This window comes from Myotis myotis, unplaced genomic scaffold (genome assembly GCF_014108235.1).
Source record: "Myotis myotis isolate mMyoMyo1 unplaced genomic scaffold, mMyoMyo1.p scaffold_m19_p_6, whole genome shotgun sequence".
In the NCBI taxonomy this organism is placed as follows: Eukaryota; Metazoa; Chordata; class Mammalia; order Chiroptera; family Vespertilionidae; genus Myotis; species Myotis myotis.
Genome location: NW_023416368.1, coordinates 23914852 through 23937404, shown reverse-complemented (window position 1 = coordinate 23937404; position 22553 = coordinate 23914852). Strand labels below are relative to the sequence as shown.

Here is a 22553-nt window from a genome sequence, read left to right as displayed (position 1 = left end):
GTGATGATCAAGCCATTGTCTTCCTTCCCTGTTCTCTTACTTGTTCCACAAGACAGATATTTGTGAGTTAGATATTTGGGTATAGAGTGCAGTTGTGAAATGGAGCTAAGTTTACTGGCTTTTCCACATCTTTAAAATCATCAAACCCTATTTCTTTAAGGTTGTGCCAATAGCCAGGATTGTGGCCCCAGGACACTTCTATTTGGCAACAGCAACAGTGAATGGACACATCTCACACCCAAGCCCAACAATACAAGGGCTATGGTACTTGTTCTCCCCTAAGAATTAGTACAAAGGATGTAGGTGGCCAACACCTACAGGCCATATGATGTCACCTGTATGTGGAATCTAAAGAGCAAAGTAAATGAACAAAGAAAATAGAAATAGAGTCGTAGACTCTGAGAACAGCCTGATGGTGGTTACCTGAGAGGAGGGAGTGAAAAAAGTGAAAGAATTAAGAAGTACCAATTGGTAGTTGCAAAATAGTCATGGGGATATAAAGTACAGCATAGGGAATAGTTAATAATATTGTAATAACTATGTATGATGCCAGGTGGGTACAGGAAATATCGAGGGGACCACTTTATAAAGTATATGATTATCTAATCATTATGCTGTACACCTAAAACTAATCCTATATAATAAAAGGCTAATATGCAAATTGTTCTCTTGACCGGGAGTTCAAGTAGGAGTTCGACTAGGGGCTGGGCCAGTGGCCAACCACCAGTGGCCACTCCCCCCAGCCAGCCCCACCCCATAGGCAGGCCAGTGGACCCCACCCATGCACGAATTCGTGCACCAGGCCTCTAGTACAAAATAATATTGAATGTAAACTATAATTGAAAAACAAAATTAAAAGAAAGTTTATTTGATATTCTAGTATCATGGGAAGATTCTATCCTAGGAACCAGAATCTATGGACCTCAGTCTTGTCTCCACCACAAACCACCCATGTGATCATGGACAAGTTGATTAGCTTCACTGGATCTCAGTCTCCTCCTTGAGGAAATGAAAAAGAAACAAAACTTGTTCTCAAATTTGTTGTGCATAGTAGATGAAAGCTGTGAAAATATTTTACAAAAATATAAAACCCTGTCACAGTATAAGATTATTTTACATTATGTAAGTTCTTTCATGCTTAAAATTTGCCACTAACATATCAACCTCATCAGCCAAGTTCGTTTACTGATAAGCTAATTTAAAAGGCAAGAGGAAAGAGGATTATTTAAAACTGGTAATTACCAAAGACATCCATGGAACTCTTTGCTCAGTTGTTAAAGGGGATGTTTCCAATGACCTCACATCCCTCTAAGCCTGGCAAATCCCTAGATCAGTGGATGTTGGTATGAAATAGCCTGAGAAACCTTTCTGTGTAAGCAAAAGGAGTATCACCAAACTACTTTGGTACTAAGCAGGTCAGAGACACTTTCAGTAGCTCAACAAAGGGGCTCAATGCACTTCACTAAAGATGCCGTTGGGTTCCTATTCAGATTTCATGCTGTCATGTTTTCTCCCTTGCAGGTCCATATTAGAGAGTAGAGTTTGGGGGCTTAATGGAGAAAACAGTGAAAGGGGATAGTGCTAGGACATTTTTATGCAGGGAGGGGTAGAAAGAAATTCCATCTGGAGTTAAACTTGGAGAGACGAATAAAAGTATTTAGAGTATGGAGTGTTTTTACATCTCATTGGAAGAGTACAACCAAAAGATTCAAGAGCAAAGATGAGAAAATCATGGAAGCATTCCTTTGGTGCCTTTACATACATCTTGGGCTACGTCGAACGACCCTTTCACAGGAGTTGCCTAAGACCATCGGAAAACACATATATAACTACATATTGTTTTGGTGATTAATCACAATGCTTTAATTATGATCAATTTGTAACAATGAAATTGGGGGTCACCACAACATGGGGAACTGTATTAAAGGGTCGCGGCATTAGAAAGGTTGAGGACCACTGCTCTAGACCATCTTGCCAAGTTTACCCAAAATAAAAAAACAAACAAACAGAAGTTATGAAGGTTGCTTAGAGACCACGATCAATGACTGCAAAGGAAACCAGGGCTTCTCAAACATGAAACATGCCACAATTTTCAAAGTCAAGAACATTTCAAGGTGTTGTATTTTCTTGCCTATGTTACTCTGATAAAACATACCTACGGTCTGTCACTAACAGTCACATTGCAATGTATATACTTGACCAGCTGCCCCCATGTGCAGACCTTTCCAGTAGGTCTGGTTGTCACTAATCCACTGATTAAACATCTTAAGGCTGGCTTTGGCAAAACATGCCAGAAATTCCTTCAGGGTAATTAAAACCACCTTCTGTGTCAATAAACACAGATTGTGAGATCCTTCATGTGCAGAGGGACTGGCTCTGACCCATGGGCTCTAGGACGTTTTTTCTGAGGTGGCTTTTCCATCATTGCACATTTTTTCTGACTCATCCAGACGCTTTCCCAGCCCCCTTATGAAATGATTGGCTGATGTCAGAGATATCACTTCACTTTTATTGTTTCAGCCAAGACACAAAAACCGAAGGGGCTCTGAACCTAAGGGCCAAGCTCATTGCCAAAGCCCTTTCACCCAGACCTACAGGTAAGAGTTTGAAAGGGACTCTTGTTACATAATTTGACAGTTACCAGTGTCGATTTATCTCTGTTCTTCTAAGGTTCAAACTGATTTTTATTTGAAAAATTACTAATGTGACTTCAAAGTAAAAGAAAGAACTCAGGTGAACATTTACTACATTGATAACCAGAGATTACTTCTCTGCACATAGTACACGCCCATGAATTATTTTTCACCATAATGACATCTTATGCAAACAATGTATATGCTTATTTTACAACTACCATATATTATAGAAAATATAAATACTAAAAATTACTTAAAATCCCACCAGTTCAAGATAAACATCATCAGTATTTTGGTAGCCATTTTTTAATGGAATTCTTTATGAACATACATAGCAGTTTGTATAAGAAGAATCATACCCTTTTTCTCATGGATGTGACTATCTTTAAGTTTTTTAGTAGTCTTATTTTTTGCTTGCTTCTCCCCTCCTCCCATAACCAATGTAATAGGCTTTTATACATTTTTTTCATACTGATGTCATCATATACTAGCTTGTACAAATGAGGTTTCAGTTGCTCAATCAATACTTGCTGGATGGTTAAAGAGTACAGTGAAAGAACAAACTCATAAACAAGTGAATGGATAAAAGAATAAATAATGCCTTCAATTAGCTGGCAGTTTCCAAGTGATTGCAAAAATAATATAGCACATCTTTTGCCATCTCCCCTTTATCTTTAAACTGTAGTGGGAGTAGGAGAACCTCGTTTCAACATGTTTAGAGGGACCTACAAGTTTAAACTCCCAAGTAGAGAACATGTAACTGGCTACTGTTCTAACTACAGAGATGGTACCAATCTACTCTCAAACTCCAGTCAAGTTCAAAAACCATTCACTAAGCACCCATGTGCCATGCACTGCACTGTCCCTTGCAGAATAGATGAAAGGAGCAGAAATATGATGACTGCCTTCTAGGAGTTTCTTTCTTTCTAGTTGGGGAAACATATTCAAGTCTGCCTCTTTCTGGATGGCTGCCTGAACTTGGACCTCAGTTTTCATGTTTGTGAAATGGGGATAATACCTATACCTCATAGGACTATTGTTATCGAGATGAAAGAACCTGAGGAATTCAGGAAAAACTTCATGGGAAAATGTATATTTGAGGCAGGCCTTGTAGGCCCTGGGAAGAGGAAACAGCTCACAGGGGGCAGGGAAGCAGGAATGGCCTGGGGCAGTGAGGACCCAGCACGTGCCAGCCTGGTTAGTTTGAAGATCAGTTTTGAGGGACTGAGGAGATGAGGGGACAGGTAGAAAACATTATAAACACAGGAGAAAATTATGACCAGACTAATCTCCTTAAAGGGTCAAACAAGAGGAGGAAAATATTTTTTGCCTTTTCAGCATGTGCCAATGTCTAGATCAAGGCCATCCATATGAGTGACTCAAAGGCAACCTGCTTGTCAAGTAACTGGAACAAGAAAAAACCTGGCCTGCGCAACGGGCTCAAATCCAAGTTTCTAAGACTTGTAGGAAAAATTCTGATCGGAAAATTTCCATCTCAAATTGTGCTGAGGAAGCTTGGGGTCTGAGTAAGCATGTTGGCAGCCACAATATGATCTTGAGATTGCTTTTGCCTTTTTCACAGCGGTGCACAGAGTTCTTCAGGACGTGGGGAGACCTTAGCAAGTGTTTGATCGCTGACCCTGCAAGGGATCAGAGAACCTGTAGAGAAATACACTCTGTTCACAAATAGAACTGCACCCAAAACTTTCCTCTACGTCCTATGAAGTGACCAGAGGGTTCTGACTCCCAAAGCACAGTACATCAGTTTCATCCAGGCTAATCCTACAGAACTGGATGGAATTAGATACCCGTCATGGCAAGAGATGTCAGTTGGAAGCACTGAACTGCCCCAGTCTCTTCTGTTAGCTCAGGGTTCCAGGAGAGCCCTTCTCCCCTCTGTCACATCTTCCATTTATAATCTAGCCCTGTTGATGAATTCCTGGAGGCATGTCTCTATGGATCTGCACTGCCCTAATTAATGTTCCCATCCCATCCTACCTGTCATTGACTTCCAGACAGTGGAGAAAGGCAATGACAGGTAGATTTTAATATTAAAATTCTAAATCATGATTGAAACTTGATGTTTCTAGAAGATGCTTTACACTTTTAGTCCTCTGAGAAAGCAATAGAATCTCCTACTCACCACCCAAATCTTTATCAAATTAACTGTCCATCCATTCACCATCCATCCACCCATTCATCCATCCATTCATCCACCCATTCATTCATTCATTCATTCATCCATCCACCCACCCACTCACTCATCCATTCATCCATGCATCCTTTAAATTTTATCTACTGAACACGTAGGTACTAACCTGTGTATCATTTTTAGTACCTCATAACATTTTCACGTGAAAAATGTCTCAAAAAAATTAGTATTCTCATCTCAGTGCCTCAAGACACTTCAGAGGGAGAAAAATGTCCCCAAATACCCAAGCAAAATGAGTTGAGACTTCAGACTGACTCCCAACTATAATCCCCAAAGACTGCTGAAATGCAGATAGCTAATATACTTTGAAAAGGGACTAAAAATTATGCACTAAAAATATAATCCCAGTGGTAGTTTATAAGATTTGCACTTTTCATTTCCATTAAATCATGCTCCCAATTTTTAGGGAAAACTAGAGAAGGCAGGACGTGTAAAGCCAATGATATAGAGTCTGTTTTTTTTTCTGATTTGCTGGGGTTGAATTGCATTCAACCACACACAGTATTAGCAAAATAAGTTAAAACAGCTATTTTGAAAACCCTTCCCCCAGAGACTAGGTCATTAAACAAGTATTACTGGTTGTCATACTGGGTCAGTCATTCTATGAAGTTACCTACTCATCAGTTTGAGAAAAATTAACATTTCTGGGTCACTAGGTTCCTTATACTTATCTACAAATGATGCCCTGGAACCATGAATGTAATTTTATTTAATATAGGTGGGCACTCAATCCCAGAGACGAAGCTACGCACCCATGTATTTAATGGCAGCTGCTGAGAACTGAGTTTGACTCACCCTCAGAACAGGTAAAAGTACCTGAGGCTTTGGGGAAGAACAAGGGGAATGAGATCAAATTAAAGTTCCATGGCTATGTCTTTATGAATTTTTTCTAATCTTCACCCCACATAAGTTTTCTGTTCTGAACTTCAACACTGTAAATCTATGACAATGTGAGGTAGAAGCACAATATAGACCAGACTAAAGGGGCCAAGTGCCACGGCCATTGTCAAGGCGAACTTGAGTATGACTTTTTTAGAAGGCAATTTATTATTATCTAGGAACTTAATTGCTTGTACTATTTAGCCCAGTAATCTTGACATTAAAAACTTGTTTTGCCCTGGCTGGTTTGGCTCAGTGGATAGAGCGTCTGTCTGCGGACTGAAGGGTCCCGGGTTCTATTCCAGTCAAGGGTACATGCCCGGATTGTAGGCTCGATCCCCAGTAGGGGGGCGTGCAAGAGGCAGTCAATCAATGATTCTCTCTCTTCATCTCCCCCTTCCTCTCTGAAATCAATAAAAATATATTTTAAAAAAAACTTGTTTTAAGAAAATAACTAGAGAGATGATTTAGGATTCAATTATTTATCACATATTATAGCAAAATATTGAAAATAATCTAAACTTCCTGCAGTAGGTGATTGGTAAAATTATGGTTTAATTATAGGATGTTACAGAAAAATGCTCACTGCATCATTTGGGACAAAAATAAAAAAACAAGGGATACAATACTATTTTATATAATTCCAGCATTCACCCTTTTCTCTCTCTCTCTCTCTCTCTCACACACACACACACACACACACACAGTGTGAAAGAAAATACATTTAAAAAGTGTTTATAATAATTATGTCTGACTAGAGGTAGATTTGATTTTTTTTTAAATCCTCACTCAATAGTTTTTTAAATTGATATTAGAGAGAGGAAAGAAGATAGAGAGATAGAAACATCGATGTGAAAGAGAAACATCAATCGGTTGCCTCCTGTAAATGCCCGGAACAGTGATCAAACCCACAACCCAGTATGTGCCCTGACAGGGAATCAAACCTGCAACCTTTTGGTGTAGACAATGCTCCAACCAACTGAGCTGCACCGACCAGGGCTTGATTTTCTATTTTTTGCACTTTTCTTTAAAGGGCAAGTTTTCATTATTGGACATATATTTTATTCTCTCATAACCTCTTATTTAATAAGATTTATAGTTATAGTCTTATGTTTGTGTCTATTTAACATACATCTTCCCAATAGAATACAAGAACTATGAAAGCAGAGTGTATATCTGTTTGTTTCTTTTTTGTTGTATACCTGTTTTTTTAGCATGTTTTTTATTTAGTATATAATAAATATTTTCTAAATGACTACCAAGTAAACAATTGGGGACACTACTTATAAAAGGCATGGTTACACATGGGGATTCTAATGAGCTAACAAATAGTTTGTTATACATCTAGTCTCCAGCTCATTTGCTCAGACAACATACAACTTCGTTTGCTTATTTTTGCCGCCTTTCGTCACACAAGGCTCCATTCTCCATTAGGAAAGCTTTTGCAATTCCTCTCCACCTGTCAGAATCCCACCAAGGCCTGTCTTTACCCACTAAGCCATTCCTGTTCAGTTAAGCTTCCCTCTAGTACTTACTGCAAACACTCACTTAGAAGAGAAACATTTTTGAACTTCTATTGGGTTTCAAATGCTTTTTTAGAATAGGGATCAGCAATCTATGGTCCATGGGCCACCACTGGATTTTGCAAATAGTTTTGCTAGAACACAGCCATCCCCACATGCTACATTGGCAGAGCTGAGTTGTTGGGGCATAGACTGTGTGATCAGCAAAGCCTACCAGATTTATAGGAAATTTTCCTAGCCCTGTTCTAGAACATTAATATAGTTGTACAAAGTAGAAATGGTACCAAATTTTTATCTTACTAAAAAGTTGTTCATAGGGCAATATGGGATTCAAGAGAAGGTACTAAATTTTTATCCTATTAGAAGGTTATTCGTAGGGCAATATAGGATTCAAAATATATGACCAAGAGCTTTGTAAATATTATTGTAATATGCCTAAATTTTTTCTTAGGAACATACATTTTTTTGTGTGTGCCAGACATACTTGCATGCATTCAAGTCTAGAGTCTACTAACAGATTACACCAATTCTCTAAGTCTCAGTTTTATCATCAGTAAAACGGAAATCTGTTCTCAATAAATATTTAATGTGTGCTGTTTCCCAGGTAGGCACCATGTAAGAAGATGGACAAACAATGGTGAAAAAGACCTAAAGTCTCACTTAATTCAGATTTAATTGTAGTACTTCTGATAGCTGTTGTGAGGAACACATGATACAGATACACACATATTCATGTATCTATATCATATAAACATACATCAATCTAGTTCACCATACATAAATAGAGAGGATATCATATGTAGTACATTCAGAGTACTCAACCTAATTCCTGGTTCACAGCAAACACGCAGTATATGGGAGCTCTTCCTCCTCGTTATAATTACAACAGAAGCTCTTTTAACAGTCCTCTAAGTTAGAAGACTCACTGGATGAAAAATGCCTTCCATTCTCTCTGTAAAATGGGCCTACGGTTTGCTCTATACACTAACTAGTGGGCTAATCTCTGATACATGGGCACACTGCTGCTTCTTCTGGTTGGAGCTACATGTTTATTGAATGTTTACTGACAAGCGGTGTGTTTGTTCCCAAATCTCCTGATGCCAGTTATACTTGTTATTTAATTAAATATCATGGAAGGTGACAAAAAGAAGGGTGTGAACAGAAAAAGAGTGACTATTTCACATGAAAACAAAGCCGAATGCTTTCAAAAGATGATAAAAAAGGTAAAATTAAATGTAGGAGAAATAAACAATTGGGGACAACCATAAAAATCCAGATGGGTCTGTAGTGAGAATGCTTCTCAGGTATGTATGCTTTCACTCAATCTCAGTACCAAACTCAGACATGGTCTTTCTCGTTCTGGTTGTGGTTTGTGTATGGAAAATATTATAATCCCCAAACATCAGACCCATGCTAAAAGATTAAGCCTTGATTTATGAATAAGCCCTAAATAAAAAGTAGAGAATGCTGTTTAAAATAAGTTTACCATTTTATATAATTATCTGCTTTAAGTTTTCCAAATTACTATCAACCACTATTGGTCCCAAATGCATGGAACAAGAGAGGGCTTCTTTTGTACTTATTCAATTCGCACATATAAACAATAACGTGTTAGCAGAGGGCATGTTGCCTCATCTCCTTTATAGGTAAGAACTCAATCAGCCTTTCTGGGGGTAACAACCTCCCCAGGAAACCATGCCTCTTGCACAGCATCTCCTTCATCCCTCTCCAGAAGCAGATAAGAGAAAACACAAGAATAAGTGCCTGGTGTGAAGACCCAGCCCCTACTTCATGGGTGTGAAATGTCCAGGAGGCTATAAAATCACCACTCTCTTTAGCCAGGCTCAAACTGTCGGTGCATGTGTTGGCCGCTCCATGGTCCTCTATCCGCCTTCAGGAGGAAGCCCCTTGAATCCAGATGAGTAAGGAACCATCCCAGTGAAACACATTTTGAATAGAAAAAAAGAAAGAAAGAAAACAATCAAAGATGTGGCGTGATCTGTCCAGGCCACAGAGCCAACACTGCTGGAAGTGTGTCTAGAGCTGGGCAGGCTCTGATTCTACCACTTCAGCCACCTGGTGATAACAGACAGGCGAACACCGCACAGACTCACATGGCCTGGCACAAGGTTAAGGAATTTCAAGAAAGGCCAGAGGGTCATCTGCCTGAATAGATGGAAAGACACTTGAGAACAAGAACTTACACTTCACCCTAGTCCCCAGCACAACCTGCACAGCGTCTGGCGCTAACTACAATGTATGGATTTTGTTTGAGTTGATGAATTTCCTTTCCTACTTTGGAACAGTGCAAGACATTGGAGCCTTCTTGGTTTCTGCAAGAGCCAGGTTCACGGGGGTTTATAACCCCTCCATGGAGCACACAACAACAGCAAGGGAGAGATGCCACTGAGCCTGTCAGATCGTGCCACTGAGAGCTCAGCCTCACCGACTGGCACTTGCTCTTGCCTGTCAGTGCGGCAAGATGAGCAGCGCCCTGCTCACCAGATGGCTATTTGTTCCGCCAGCCACCTTTGCCGTGTCGGCCGCGTCCCTGATTCACTCCAGCCCAGGACAGTCTCCAGCACTCATGCTGCAAGACAGCTCCTGCCAACAACTTTGCCAAATGGCTCCTCTCAAAGTCAGGGGCCGCCCAGACAGACTGGCTCCTCCATCTGCAGTGGCTTTTGGCAAAGAGATGCTTCCCTTTCTGGCTCCGCCTCTTGGCTGCACCCGAGCCTACTTGCCAGAAGGATGAGCTGACCCATCAGTAAGAACAGCCAGGCCTGGAATTCTGGGACCATTTAAAGCCGATGCCTGTGTCCCCCAGCCTCGCCCCTGAACACGACATCAGAACATACCAAGGAGATCTACCCAGACGGTCACACATACAGATGGAGTGCATCACAGAAACTTCCAACCAGGAAAATCTATAGAGAGCATGTCTTCCATCCCCCATCTTCAACCTCAATTTAGTAGATTAGGAAAACTGAAGCCCAGAGAGTAAAAGTGACTAATTATGGTGGCAAGTCTGGGGAAAATATCCACTTAGAATATAATCCACTGGAGAGTTTAAAATATTGAGTTTAAAATAAACCATTGCCTTCCAATTTTCCCTCCATTCATTTCCAAAATCTTGATAAATAATGGACCCTTTGTACTGGTATTAATTCAAAAGCACATTTCTTTACGGAAATGAAAAATCTTTGTTCTGTGTCAACATCATGACTTTGGGTTTACACAGGTGTGTCCATACACTACCCTGAGACGATCTGCTACAGTTTCGGAATATGAGCCTGACAGTCAGACAGAGCTGGGAGTGACTTCTGTTCTGCTGCTCACTGTTGGGTAACCTTGGACAAGTACTAGTCGCCTTCTGCTTCAATTTTTCACTGAAAGGGCTAAAAGGACAGTATCCACCTATAGAGTTGTGAGGACTAAATGAAAAAAAAAATACTTTAAAGACCAAAGTCCCTGGCACATTGTAAGCTTTCCACAATGGCCAGCAGTCATCATGATTCATCACTAACATTCAAATCTGCAATGGTTTTGGTATAAAGAGGTATGCCAGATATTCCCATGTTCTATATTAGGAAATTCAAGTTCATGAGGTTAAATGACTTTTCCAAGGTTACTTAGGGAATAAATGGAGGACCAGAGAGTCCTTGCCATTTTGCTAAGAAATGAGAACATACATCTTGACTTTAAAGATGACACAATCAGGAAGAAGAACATTTGAACCAAAGCATATGTACACGAGTAAACACTGCAGTATCTTATGTAATATAAAAAGCTAGGAACAATTTTCTATCCATCCACAAGGGAATTACTAAAGAAACTATGGTACAGTCATATCATGGGCACTACAAAGTCATGGGAAAGAAGGCAGATGTAGGTGTCCTGACATGAAAAGATCTTTTAGACATACATCACAGAGTGGGGGGAAGAACGCAAAGTGCAAATAAACTGTATGCATTCAGTTACACAGAGAAACCATCCCTCCCCCAATGTATATCTGTTCAGGTCTATTTAAATGAATTGATAAGCACATGAAGGTGGCTCCAACGATGCATACCCAACTGCTGACAATGGTAGCCCCTGCACAGGGAAGTGGGGTGGATGTGGGGGATGAAGGGTGATTCATGATTTGCTTTATCTACTTGTATAATGCTCAAATCCTTTCAAATAAAAAGGCATTTATGTATTATGTGCCTTAGGAATAAAGACATAAAGGCAGAGGGAAATGTGAAGGATGACAATACAGCTGTTGTGAACCAACAGGCCCTTCCTACCTTGGGTGTCCAACTTGACTTCTGCAAAGTTCCATGAGCCATGTTAACCACCTTGAGTTTTTGGTGCAGCTATCCCCTTTGGTAAAACACTTCTTGGTGAAGCACTTCCTGGTGATATTTTGAGCTCCTGCAAGTGCTGAGCATCTTGCTGCAATAGTCCCTTCCCAGCTTTCCCACCCTCTGCACCTGGTGAGGGTCACAAGGCTGATCCCCCTCCATTATTGGAGGAGGTGGCCTGCCATTCTGCAACTACTTCAGGTTCATTACTTAACGTGGATTTATAGCAGCAGAATCAGCACTGCATGATGGAGGAGGCTGTCAGTCCCCCAGCATCAAGCCAAATATACCTGGAATACATCCTCCCATAGGTCAGGTTCTTTTCAGCACATTCCACCTAGCAGACCTCACCTTTCTCAGGTTAAAAACCTGCCTACAGGGGCCCCTCCAGAACCTTAGATTCTTGCATCTTTTGGCCCCTTGCCCACAGAGTCCCCTAATTTCTCCACATTTGCTGTAAGAAATCACGTTTCTTTCTTCTAAAGCACCAGCCTGATTTGTCCCCTTTACAAACCCATCTTTTTCCATTACCCACCATGATCCCTTCTCCAAAGAAACCAATTAATACTAATTAGTTTTCCATGGATTTCACACATGCATATCTTATCATCGTCACTCCTAATTCTTTCAATGGTGAACTCGGAGCATAAGAATGCAAGGGTTCTTGAATTACTTAAGACAAAGCTCCCAGTGGTCTTGTAAAATAAACCTGTTTTTCCAGTAGGATAGTTATGTCAATACTTGTGTGGGTATATCAGAGCTGACTTTCAGCCTGATTCTTGAGCTCAACTAGAAAGGCAAAAGGACAATTGTTAGAAAAGATGACAAGTTTGGTGAAAGTAAACTCATTTTATTAATGGGGAAAGAGGAGAGGAGCATTAGAGACTGTTGTGGCCAAAATGAGGCCTCAGATGCCTCCACATTAATGTGCAAAAGAGCACTGGCCATCACATAGCTGCCTCTGTCCCACTCCTTTGCTCTGTTCCAGAAAATTCTGTTGTCATCTGCTCGACAGAATGGGTGCCTAGATGGCCCAGTGGGACCATCTCAGCTCAGCCTGGGTCCTGCAGTGGGTGTGAGGGACATGGAGAAGGCTATAAAAACCCAGCTAATTTTCACATTTCGGTTGCTCGATTGCATAGACATTTTCCTTCTTTTCTTATAGAGTAGAATAAATCTATAGGTGTAAGTCAAGTAAGGATTCTGGCACTGGGTGAGGGAGTTCAGCTCCCTCCCTGCGGGACCAACAGGGAAGGTGCAGGCACATGCCCTGCAGCACTGAGAAGAAATGGGCCAAGTGACTCGAGCAGCACTGAATGAGCACCATGGCGTTGGATGCCGGTGGAGGACAGACTACAACCTGCATTTCTCCCCCTAAAATCTGACAAGAGGCAGCAGGGATGGGCAAAGAGCCCATGCTTGAAGTCCTGGGTTCCAATCTGGTTCTGCCAGTTCCAAGTATGAACCTTAACACACGTTTCTTTGCTTCTCCAAACCTCAAAATTTCTTCTTCTGATAAGCAGGGCTAATGCAACCATTCTCTCAGGGCTGCAGAAGGTGATTAAATGAGTAAATAACGAGAAACACTTAGGAAAATGCCTGGAATACAAACAGTCCTCGAGAAATCTTAGTTCTCTATCCTCAGCTAAGTGTGCAAATTGGACCCTTCATTTCCTCATAAATGCAAATGCCAGAGTCTAGGAATGTCAGTCTACAGCTGTGCTCTTTTCATGGAGCATTACCAATATTTTGACAGGACTGGTCTAATATTATTCACCCCAGGTTCATTGGTATGTTTCTGACCAGCCCTCATAAAGGGCTCGGGATTGCCCCTGGGGACCTGAATGCTAATAATGAATACTTGCTAGTGATTTTCAATGCACTCTGGTTATTATGTTTAGTAGCGGAACATTTCCCGTCCCCAGAAAGGTCATTTACAATAGCATACGGCAGCCTCTGCCCACCTTCCATTTCATATTTTTCTGAGAATAGCAGAGAACTCACACATTCATCCATATGCATTGGAAACACTATTCTGGCCTGGCATTTGCATACAAATATATAAAGCAACTTAGAGAACTACAAGGCAGCTCTCCATCACCACACCACCTCCGCTCATTTTTCAAAAGCCATTTTTAAGTGGCTTCCAGTTTTATTCATCATAGGTTCTCTCTTTCTTGAATGTGTTCCGAGGGGAGGGGGGCCAGGGAATTTTACTTCTTCACCTTTATTCTTATAGCCCTCACGAAGCTGTAACATCTGACAGATAACAAGTTCAGAGACCCTCTAAACTCAACCCACTCAAGATTGGAGTTTTCTTCAATGGCCATGTAGCGTTATTGGAATAACTTCAGTGTGTGAAGTTATTTAATTAGCTTACCAAGGCATTCCATTGGAGGTGCTTTTTGTTACAATTTCTTTACATCAAACCAAGATCAATTTCCATGTAATTTTTCATTCTTTGGCTCAAATTCTGCCATAGGTGCTCTTCTGCCAGGCACCTCATCTATTCACACAGCTTTAGATCCCTTTAATATGCGTGATGTCCCAAATTATATATCCAGTCTAGATCTTTCTTCTGAGCTTCAGACCCAGATATCCAACTGCTTCCTTGAGAGTCTCACTGTGAGACTGGATGTCACACCTGCCCCTCAGACTAATCAACTTCCGGAGTCTTTCTCCACTTTCGGGGAAGTGCCTCATTATGCATCCATTCTTATAGCAAAATCCTGGGAGTTGTCCACGACACTATCTCCATCTACTTCTCCATTTTGCCCAATCTAGCACAACAAGTAAGTCCTATCCATTCTTCTCCTACAGAATATCTCGTATCTCTTCCTGATTGTCCCCAGCTCTACTGTTGCCACTGGCCTAGAGAGTACAGCCATGACCTCCTAATCATCTCCTTGCTTTCACTGCTGTTCACTTCCTGCCCCGCCCGATGACCCCACCACCCTGCAGAACAGCCAGACTGAGCTTTGAAAAAACAAACCTGATCATATCTTGTGTGCCACCCCCCCCCCCCCCAATCAAAATCTTTTAATGGCTTTCGATCCATCTTTGGATTAAGTCCAAACTCCTTTCTTTTTTTTTTTTTTTTTTTTTTTTTTTTTTGTCTACTTTATTTTTTAAAATATATCTTTATTGTTGAAAGTATTACAGATGTCCCCCTCGCCCCCCCCCCCCAATTGACAACCTCCAACCCACTCTCACCCCCATCCCAGGCCTTCACTTTCACTGCACTATTGTCTGTGTCCATGGGTTATGCATATATGCATATAAATTCTTTGGTTAATCTCTTCCTGCCACCCCCTCCCTCTGAGATTCATCAGTCTTTTCCATTTTTCCATATCTTTGGCTCTATTTTGTTCATCAATTTATTCTGTTCGTTAGATTCCACATATAAGTGAGATCATGTGATACGTGTCCTTTTCTTTTTTTTTTTTTTTTTTTTTTTATTTTATTTTTTTTTTTAATTTTTTTTTTTTATTGCTTAAAGTATTACAAAGGGTATTACATATGTGTCCATTTTATCCCCACGCCCTAGACAGTCCCCTAGCCTCCCCTATCCCCCAATGTCTTATGTCCACTGGTTATGCTTCTATGCATGCATACAAGTCCTTTAGTTGATCTCTTACCCCCCTACCTCCTGCCCCGCAACCCTCCCCGGCCTTCCTGCTGCAGTTTGACAATCTGTTTGAGGCAGCTCTGCCTCTGTATCTATTATTGTTCAAAAGTTTATAATGGTCTCTATTATCCATGAATGAGTGAGATCATGTGGTATTTTTCCTTCATTGACTGGCTTATTTCACTTAGCATAATGCTCTCCAGTTCCATCCATGACGTTGCAAATGGTAAGAGTTCCTTCCTTTTTAGAGCAGCATAGTATTCCATCGTGTAGATGTACCACAGTTTTCTAATCCATTCATCTACTGATGGGCACTTAGGCTGTTTCCAGATCTTAGCTATGGTGAATTGTGCTGCTATGAACATAGGGGTGCATATATCCTTTCTGATTGGTGTTTCTGGTTTCTTGGGATATATTCCTAGAAGTGGGATCACAGGGTCAAATGGGAGTTCCATTTTCAGTTTTTTAAGGAAACTCCATACTGTCTTCCACAGTGGCTGCACCAGTCTGCATTCCCACCAGCAGTGCACAAGTGTTCCTTTTTCTCCACATCCTCTCCAGCACTTGTCGTTTGTTGATTTGTTGATGATAGCCAGTCTGACAGGTGTGAGATGGTACCTCATTGTTGTTTTGATTTGCATCTCTCGGATGATTAGTGACTTTGAGCATGTTTTCATATGTCTCTTGGCTTTCTGAATGTCCTCTTTTGAAAGGTGTCTATTTAGGTCCTTTGCCCATTTTTTGATTGGATTGTTTATCTTCCTTTTGTTAAGTTGTATGAGTTCCCTATAAATTTTGGAGATTAGGCCCTTATCGGATATGACATTGGCAAATATGTTTTCCCACACAGTGGGTTTTCTCGTTGTTTTGTTGATGGTTTCTTTTGCTGTGCAGAAGCTTTTTATTTTGATGTAGTCCCATTTGTTCATTTTCTCTTTAGTTTCAAGTGCCCTAGGAGCTGTATCAGTGAAGAAATTGCTTCGGCATATGTCTGAGATTTTGTTGCCTTTGGATTCTTCTAGAATTTTTATAGTTTCCTGTCGTACATTTAAGTCCTTTATCCATTTTGAGTTTATTTTTGTGTATGGTGTAAGTTGGTGGTCTAGTTTCATTTTCTTGCATATATCTGTCCAATTTTCCCAGCACCATTTATTGAAGAGACTATCTTGGCTCCATTGTATGTTCTTGCCTCCTTTGTCAAATATTAATTGAGCATATTGGTTCGGGTCGATTTCTGGGCTCTCTATTCTATTCCATTGATCTATATGCCTATTCTTGTGCCAGTACCAGGCAGTTTTGAGAACAGTGGCTTTGTAATACATCTTGATATCTGGTATTGAGATCCCACCTACTTTGGTCTTTTTCAGGATTGCTGCAGCTATTCGAGGTCTTTTTTTATTCCAGATGAATTTTTGCAGAGTTCGTTCTAGATCTCTGAAGTATGCCGTTGGTATTTTAATGGGAAGTGCGTTGAATTTATAGATTGCTTTGGGTAGTATTAAGTCCAAACTCCTTATGTACAACAAGGCTCAATGTGACCACATCCCTAAATGCCTCCCCAGTATTTTTTTAAACATTTTATTATGAGAATTTCCAAACACAGTTGAAAAAAATTACAGTGAATAGCCATTGACTGACCACCTGGACTCTACCATTTTCTACTTGCTTTATCTTCTCTCTATCCATCTATCCATCCCTCTATCCTTGCCTTAATCTTTCTTGGTTTTGGCGCATTCAAAAGTAAACTGCAGACTCCAGTCTCATTTTCATCACACTTCCTCTAGTTCCCTACACTCCAGCCATGGCATCTTACCATTCCTTGGATCTGTCCAACTATTTTATATCTCTGAGCTTTGTACAGCTTGTCCTTTTAACCCGAAATGCCTTTAGCTCTTGTTAATTCCTGACTCAGCCTTTAGTTCTCAGCTTAAACTTTCTCTGAATCCCCAATCTAAATTAGATCTGCCTTTCCACCTTACATATGACCTCAGGCATCTTGTGCTTTTCCTGAAGATCACTTACTACAATTGGTACCCACATACTTATTTGCAAAATTATTTCACATCTACCTCCTCGGCTAGCCTGAAGGCACCACGAGGACAGAGACCATGTCTCGGAGTGAATCTGCCTTTAATTATTGGAAGGAGCTACATGGAATAATTAGTTCTTCCTTTAATACACACAAACAGTATGGGTTTTAAGGCCTCCGAGAGAAGACAGAACTTATTTGCTACCAGAATATAATCAGCAAATACATTAAGGCAAATTAATAAATGGCAAGATCCATGGTTAGTGGCTGAGCCCAGAAGACACGGTGGTGGGTTTTAGTGTGACCTCTCCCCTACTTCCACCACCCCTTCCCTTTAAGATAAACGCAAATCAAACAATTCAAGGAAAAACAGTGCTTGCTACGAAAATGCAGTATAAGTAATAATAACAGCTCTAATGTGTTGAGGACATTTATTGACGTCTGGCTTTCTATTAGGCACTGTCTTCAGTGATTTCCCGGTATCAGTTTTTTTCGGTGGCATAGGTTCTACTTATTCCCACTTTATAGGTAAGGAAACCAAAACCAGAGCAGTTGTTTTAAAATGTGTTTTCTGACTTCCCCTTCTAACCAGATTGCCATTCCTATACACCCCACCTATTCCCTCTGTGGCCTCATTTGGGAGTAGGAAGATTGAGCTAGGAAACTTTCTGACAGCTCTAATGGAGAGGGATTTTCAGTTGGTTCTGACAAGTCTAAAAATATAAAAGGAAAGCCACATGTAGATCAGATAGGTTTGAGAGATGTGCCACTGGTTAGGGAACTCAGGGTTCCACATTGGGGAAAAACCAATAAAACGAGAGAGAGAGAGAGAGAGAGAGAGAGAGAGAGAGAGAGAGAGAGAGAGAGAGAGAGACCACATTGGGGAAAAATCAATAAAACCAGTGTGTGTGTGTGTGTGTGTGTCTATTCCAACCCCACCCATGCTTTTCCTCATATATAACCCCTATACACACTTTCAAATGACCCCTGCCTTTCCTCACATCTAACCCCTATACACACATTCAAATGACCCCTGCAATGAATTCTACCCCAGATGAGAATACAGTTTATACATAAAGACAAAACCACTGTGATCTTCCCCATACCAGTAGCTCACAGTTAAAGAAAATTGAGGCTGTGCGGAACTTCCTAGTGCGAGAGACTGTGGTGGGTCTTCCGACAGTCGTGAGTTTGAAGACAAGCTCTTGCCTTGATTGTCTGTGTGACCTTGGCAAACCAGTAACATCTCTGGGCCTCTGTTGCTGTTTCATTATTTGAAAATGGACATAACAGCACCCACTTAGCTGGGTTTGGCTATAGTAAAATGCTACTATAAAAAAGTCAGCACTGCTTGGAACAGAAGATGCTCAAAGATGGTAATTTAAAAAGGGGAGGAAAAATAGAAAATGGTAGGAAAGGGTGGTAACTTTAGTGGCCAGAATAAAAGAAGAGGCATAAGAATGTCTTTAATAAATACACCTATGCATTTCTGCAGAGAGAGAGAAAGAGAGAGAGACAGGTGGTGGTCTTGGGTAAAAGTGTCCTTTGGCATTTTCATTGCTCTTAGCGAGATAAACTTGCAGGCAGCTACCACTTACAATGCAAATTGAGCTTACAGTCCCTTCACACTAACTACACAGCAAAGCCCTTTCAGCTTTAAATAGAATACTGCAGTGTGGAATGATCTGAGCACAGGGAAGAAAGCTCAGAGACAAATGGGAAGGAGATCTTGGAGGGAAAAATCTGACATATCTTGGCAGGCAGGAAAAATATCGAGAGAGAGAGAGAGAGAAAGCAAAGTCTACAGAAGGACCTGGATGCTAATTCCTCAGAAAGTGGGTTTAAGCTAACAAAGGGGAAGAGAACTTTGGGAGCAAACCCCCAATAAAGTGGATTTTAACGAAGACTATTTTCATCTGGTGCTCTTTCAATCTGTACCAGCGCCTGTAAGGTATTCATCAGGAGAAGAGGGACTCTTCCCCCTCTGGCCAGCATGACTGCATGGATGTTCCCTAAAATGAACAGAGTAAGACCATAGAGAACTTCCTGCCCTACCTAACTCCTGCTTTTTACAATGTCGAGGTCTAATAAGAGAGAGACAGAGACAGAGAGAAATCTGAGAGGTTGAGTTAGGAAGGTTTTGGAAAGCTCTTTCCCTTATTTTGACTAAATAAACCCAGACATTTTGTTCAGAATCAACTTACCAAAATGCCATGACATAGGAACAAAGGTTAGGTAGTATCTAGGGCCCTTGTGTATTCTCTATACACAAGGCCCCAATTTGCTCATCTTCTCAGCTCAGTAAGTTTCCTTTGCCTGCACTCGAAGCATTATGCAATACAGCGGAAAACACGGAGGCAGCCATTTCTTTGTTGCCACAAACAGAAGTGGTGTCCCCAATAAAGCCAACAGACCCAAGGCCAACTCCTCTCTTGGATGCCATGCTCAGACAGAGAGCTAATAATATTCTGCCTGGTAACTGAGTCAGTGACAAAGCACTAAGACTGAGGATGGACACCTTACATCCACATTGTCACCATGCAAATGTAAAGAATCAGTAAGTATGGTTCTTGGGATGGGGGAGGGACGGGCTGAATGTCTTAAAAGCCATTTCTAAGCTCCCGGAGGCCAGAGCTCATACAACTCTGCTTAATCTGCTAGCGCCATGGAAATATTAGGCTTGCTGTCCTCCTATAATAAAGATGAACAGAGAACATATTTTCAATAGCGCCAGGCAGTTGTTTTTTAATCTAAAACTTCCAAGGATATTTATAGAAAATGCCAGTTTTCCACCCCCACCCCCACCCCCGCAAGTTGTGTTTTTTTATTTTTTTTCAGAGCTTGAACTCTTACTCCCCATCACATTTCTCTAGTTATCTTGATTTGTTAAAAAATTATAGATATTTTAGCATCCAAGAAGAATAGCCTTAAAGTAACACACCTTGCTACATTTTCCTAAAGCGCTTTCGCACACATTTCCTCACGTGGATATGACCATGTGATAATGCAACACTTTGTATGAGTGGTTGAGGATAAAGGCCTCCAGGTAGAAAATGAAAGCAAAAATACAAAAGTTTTGGTATTTAAAACACACACACACACAAAAAAACCACCTCTCCACTCTATTCACACACAAAAGGCAGAATGAGTTCCACCTGCTGACTTTTCCCTGCCCGCGTGCACAGCACCAGGCTAATATCAGAACAAGCTGGGAGAGGGAGAGGCGACAATTTCACCTCTTGGCAAAGCTCAGCTTAGCGAACCCTCTTGCTTTCTGCTGGCTGTTGATTCAGCAGAAACTACTGCTGCAGAATTCATAATGGTGATTTTTAAAGGCCCCACTGATCGCATTGCTCGCCCCACGTGTCACACGAATTCGCTCGCCAGAACACCGTTTCCCCAGCCACCTTTTCATTTCTTGCAAATGCACTTCCAAGGGGAGAGGGGCTCGCCCTTCTGCAAAGGGCCCTTTGGGGGTTTGATTGTCTGAGCAGGTAACCGGGCCAGAGATGAGCCGGCAGGAAATGAAACCATGCCCTCCCTGCAGCCACTGAGAGATGCATCACTCGGCTCAGGGTGGGGAGGACCCACGGTCCTCGGGGCCCCTTCCTTCTTCTCTCCCCACAAGACCCCCTGCAAACATCCTGGGGGAGAGGTCATCTGTTTTTGGGGGGATCATTTTTCCAGCCGGGAGCCCCACCCTGAAAAATCCCCGAGGGCCATTTTAACTCCCGTGGGCGCCGGGTCCACCTGCTGCTGAACGCCGGGCTCGCCTCGCGGAGCCCGGATGAATGTGGGGCGCTCCGGCGGCCGCCCCAGCGAGCCGAGCCCCCGCCCCAGCCCCGGAGGAGAGGAGTCTCCGCCACCACGCGCCCAGCAGCCCGCGGAGCACAGCGATCCGCAACTTGCGCCCGGCCCCAGCGGCGGAATGCGGCGGGGCTGGCGTTACCTTCGGTCGCATAGCTGTGGTCGCGCAGGAAACTGTTGTTGATTTTGCGGGTATCAATGTCCTCCTCCATTGACAGCAGGCTTACTTGCGTGGGAACCAGAAGCCGGCAGACAAGTATCCATGATCCCTCCCCGCAGCCAGTCTCACAGGAGAGGGGGGCAGGGGAGCCAGTGGGACTGCACCATGGTCCGAGCCTGAGGAGGAGACGGGGAGGCGGAGAAAAAATAAAAATAAAAACCCGGCAATGGAGCTGTCACCTCCTCCACTCGGGATCTCCGAGGCTGTGGCGGCTCCTCCCGCGGTGCGCTCACTCCAGCTCCAATTCCCAGCGAGGATGCTGCGCCTGCCTCCGGTGCCAAGATGCGCCGTGCCCCAAGGGGTCTGGTCCCGCCCGCCGCCCTGGAGGCGCTCACAAGCCGGGCTGGGGAGATGCCCAACAGGTTCTCCTCGTTGGCAGCCGCTCCGAAATGCAAGGGGGGAGGAAAAAAAGATCCCTCCTCCCCTCGGGAGAGGGGGCAGCCGCGACAAAATGGTGCCTTTCTGGACCCGAGCTGCAGGGCGAGATGGCAGGGGCAGGATTCAGGCTGGCCGGGCCCGGGTGAGGGTGCTGGTCCCACGGGAGGGCGGCTCCGGCGGGCGGAGGCTGGGAAGCCGGCGGGGCGCTGGGCAGGGCGCTGCGGCCGGCGCCAGCGCACTCACCCTCACACCCACACGCGCGCACTCGCAGCTGCAGCTGCTGCTGCTGTTGCTGCAGGAGGCTGGAGGCTGGAGGCTGAAGGCGGCTGGTGCATTAAAGGCGAGGCTCCTCCCAACCGCGTCAGCAGCCCAGGACTCCCAGTAGCGGTGGTGGCCGAGCGGAGGCTGCGGCTGCTCTCTGCGGCAGTGGGGCGCACGCAGCCGCGATCCGGCACCTGGGCAGCCAGCAGCTCGCTTGCAGGCTCAGGTGAAAAGCGTAGGCGCGCTCTCTCAACCTCCCCCTTCCCGCGCCACGCAGCTGAGGGCGGCGTTTACTCTGCCGCCCACAGCCCCCCCCAGCTTGCAGCCTGTCTCCCCACACCTGCGCTTCAGGACTGCAAAGAGAAGGGGGTGGGCTTAGGTAGGCAGGAAGTGGACATCCAGGTCCCTTTGCTCACCCCTATGTGGTGCATGCAGTCCCTTGATGGAGTTCAAGGGCAAGGCCTGGGATTCTAAACCTCAACAGAGAGGACAGAATGGGAAAAGAGCTTCTCAGCGCCCAGCTTAAGCCCTCTGTGCTAGGAATAGAAAGGGAAACAGCGGCCAGAAGTTTTCTGCCATCACAACTGATCTCTTCATTCAAACAGCCATAACTGCAGGCGTTTATGTCTACACA

General features: G+C 42.9%; 1 protein-coding gene across 8 annotated transcripts in view; it reads right to left on the bottom strand.

Moving 5' to 3' along the window:
- PPP2R2B (protein phosphatase 2 regulatory subunit Bbeta) overlaps positions 1-22553 on the bottom strand; it is a 376594-nt gene that overhangs the window by 209809 nt on the left and 144232 nt on the right. For 2 of the 8 annotated variants that reach the window (XM_036313819.1, XM_036313816.1), the window contains exon 1: positions 21203-21759. The exons of 3 other annotated variants lie outside the window; for them this stretch is intronic. Coding sequence is in view for 4 of the 5 variants with exons in the window: in XM_036313816.1 (XP_036169709.1) it covers positions 21203-21272 (70 nt within the window). In the remaining variant the exon portion in view is untranslated. Of the gene's footprint in view, positions 1-21202; positions 22141-22553 lie in introns of those variants that run through there. 3 more of the 8 variants (XM_036313818.1, XM_036313820.1, XM_036313817.1) reach the window with 3 other exon arrangements.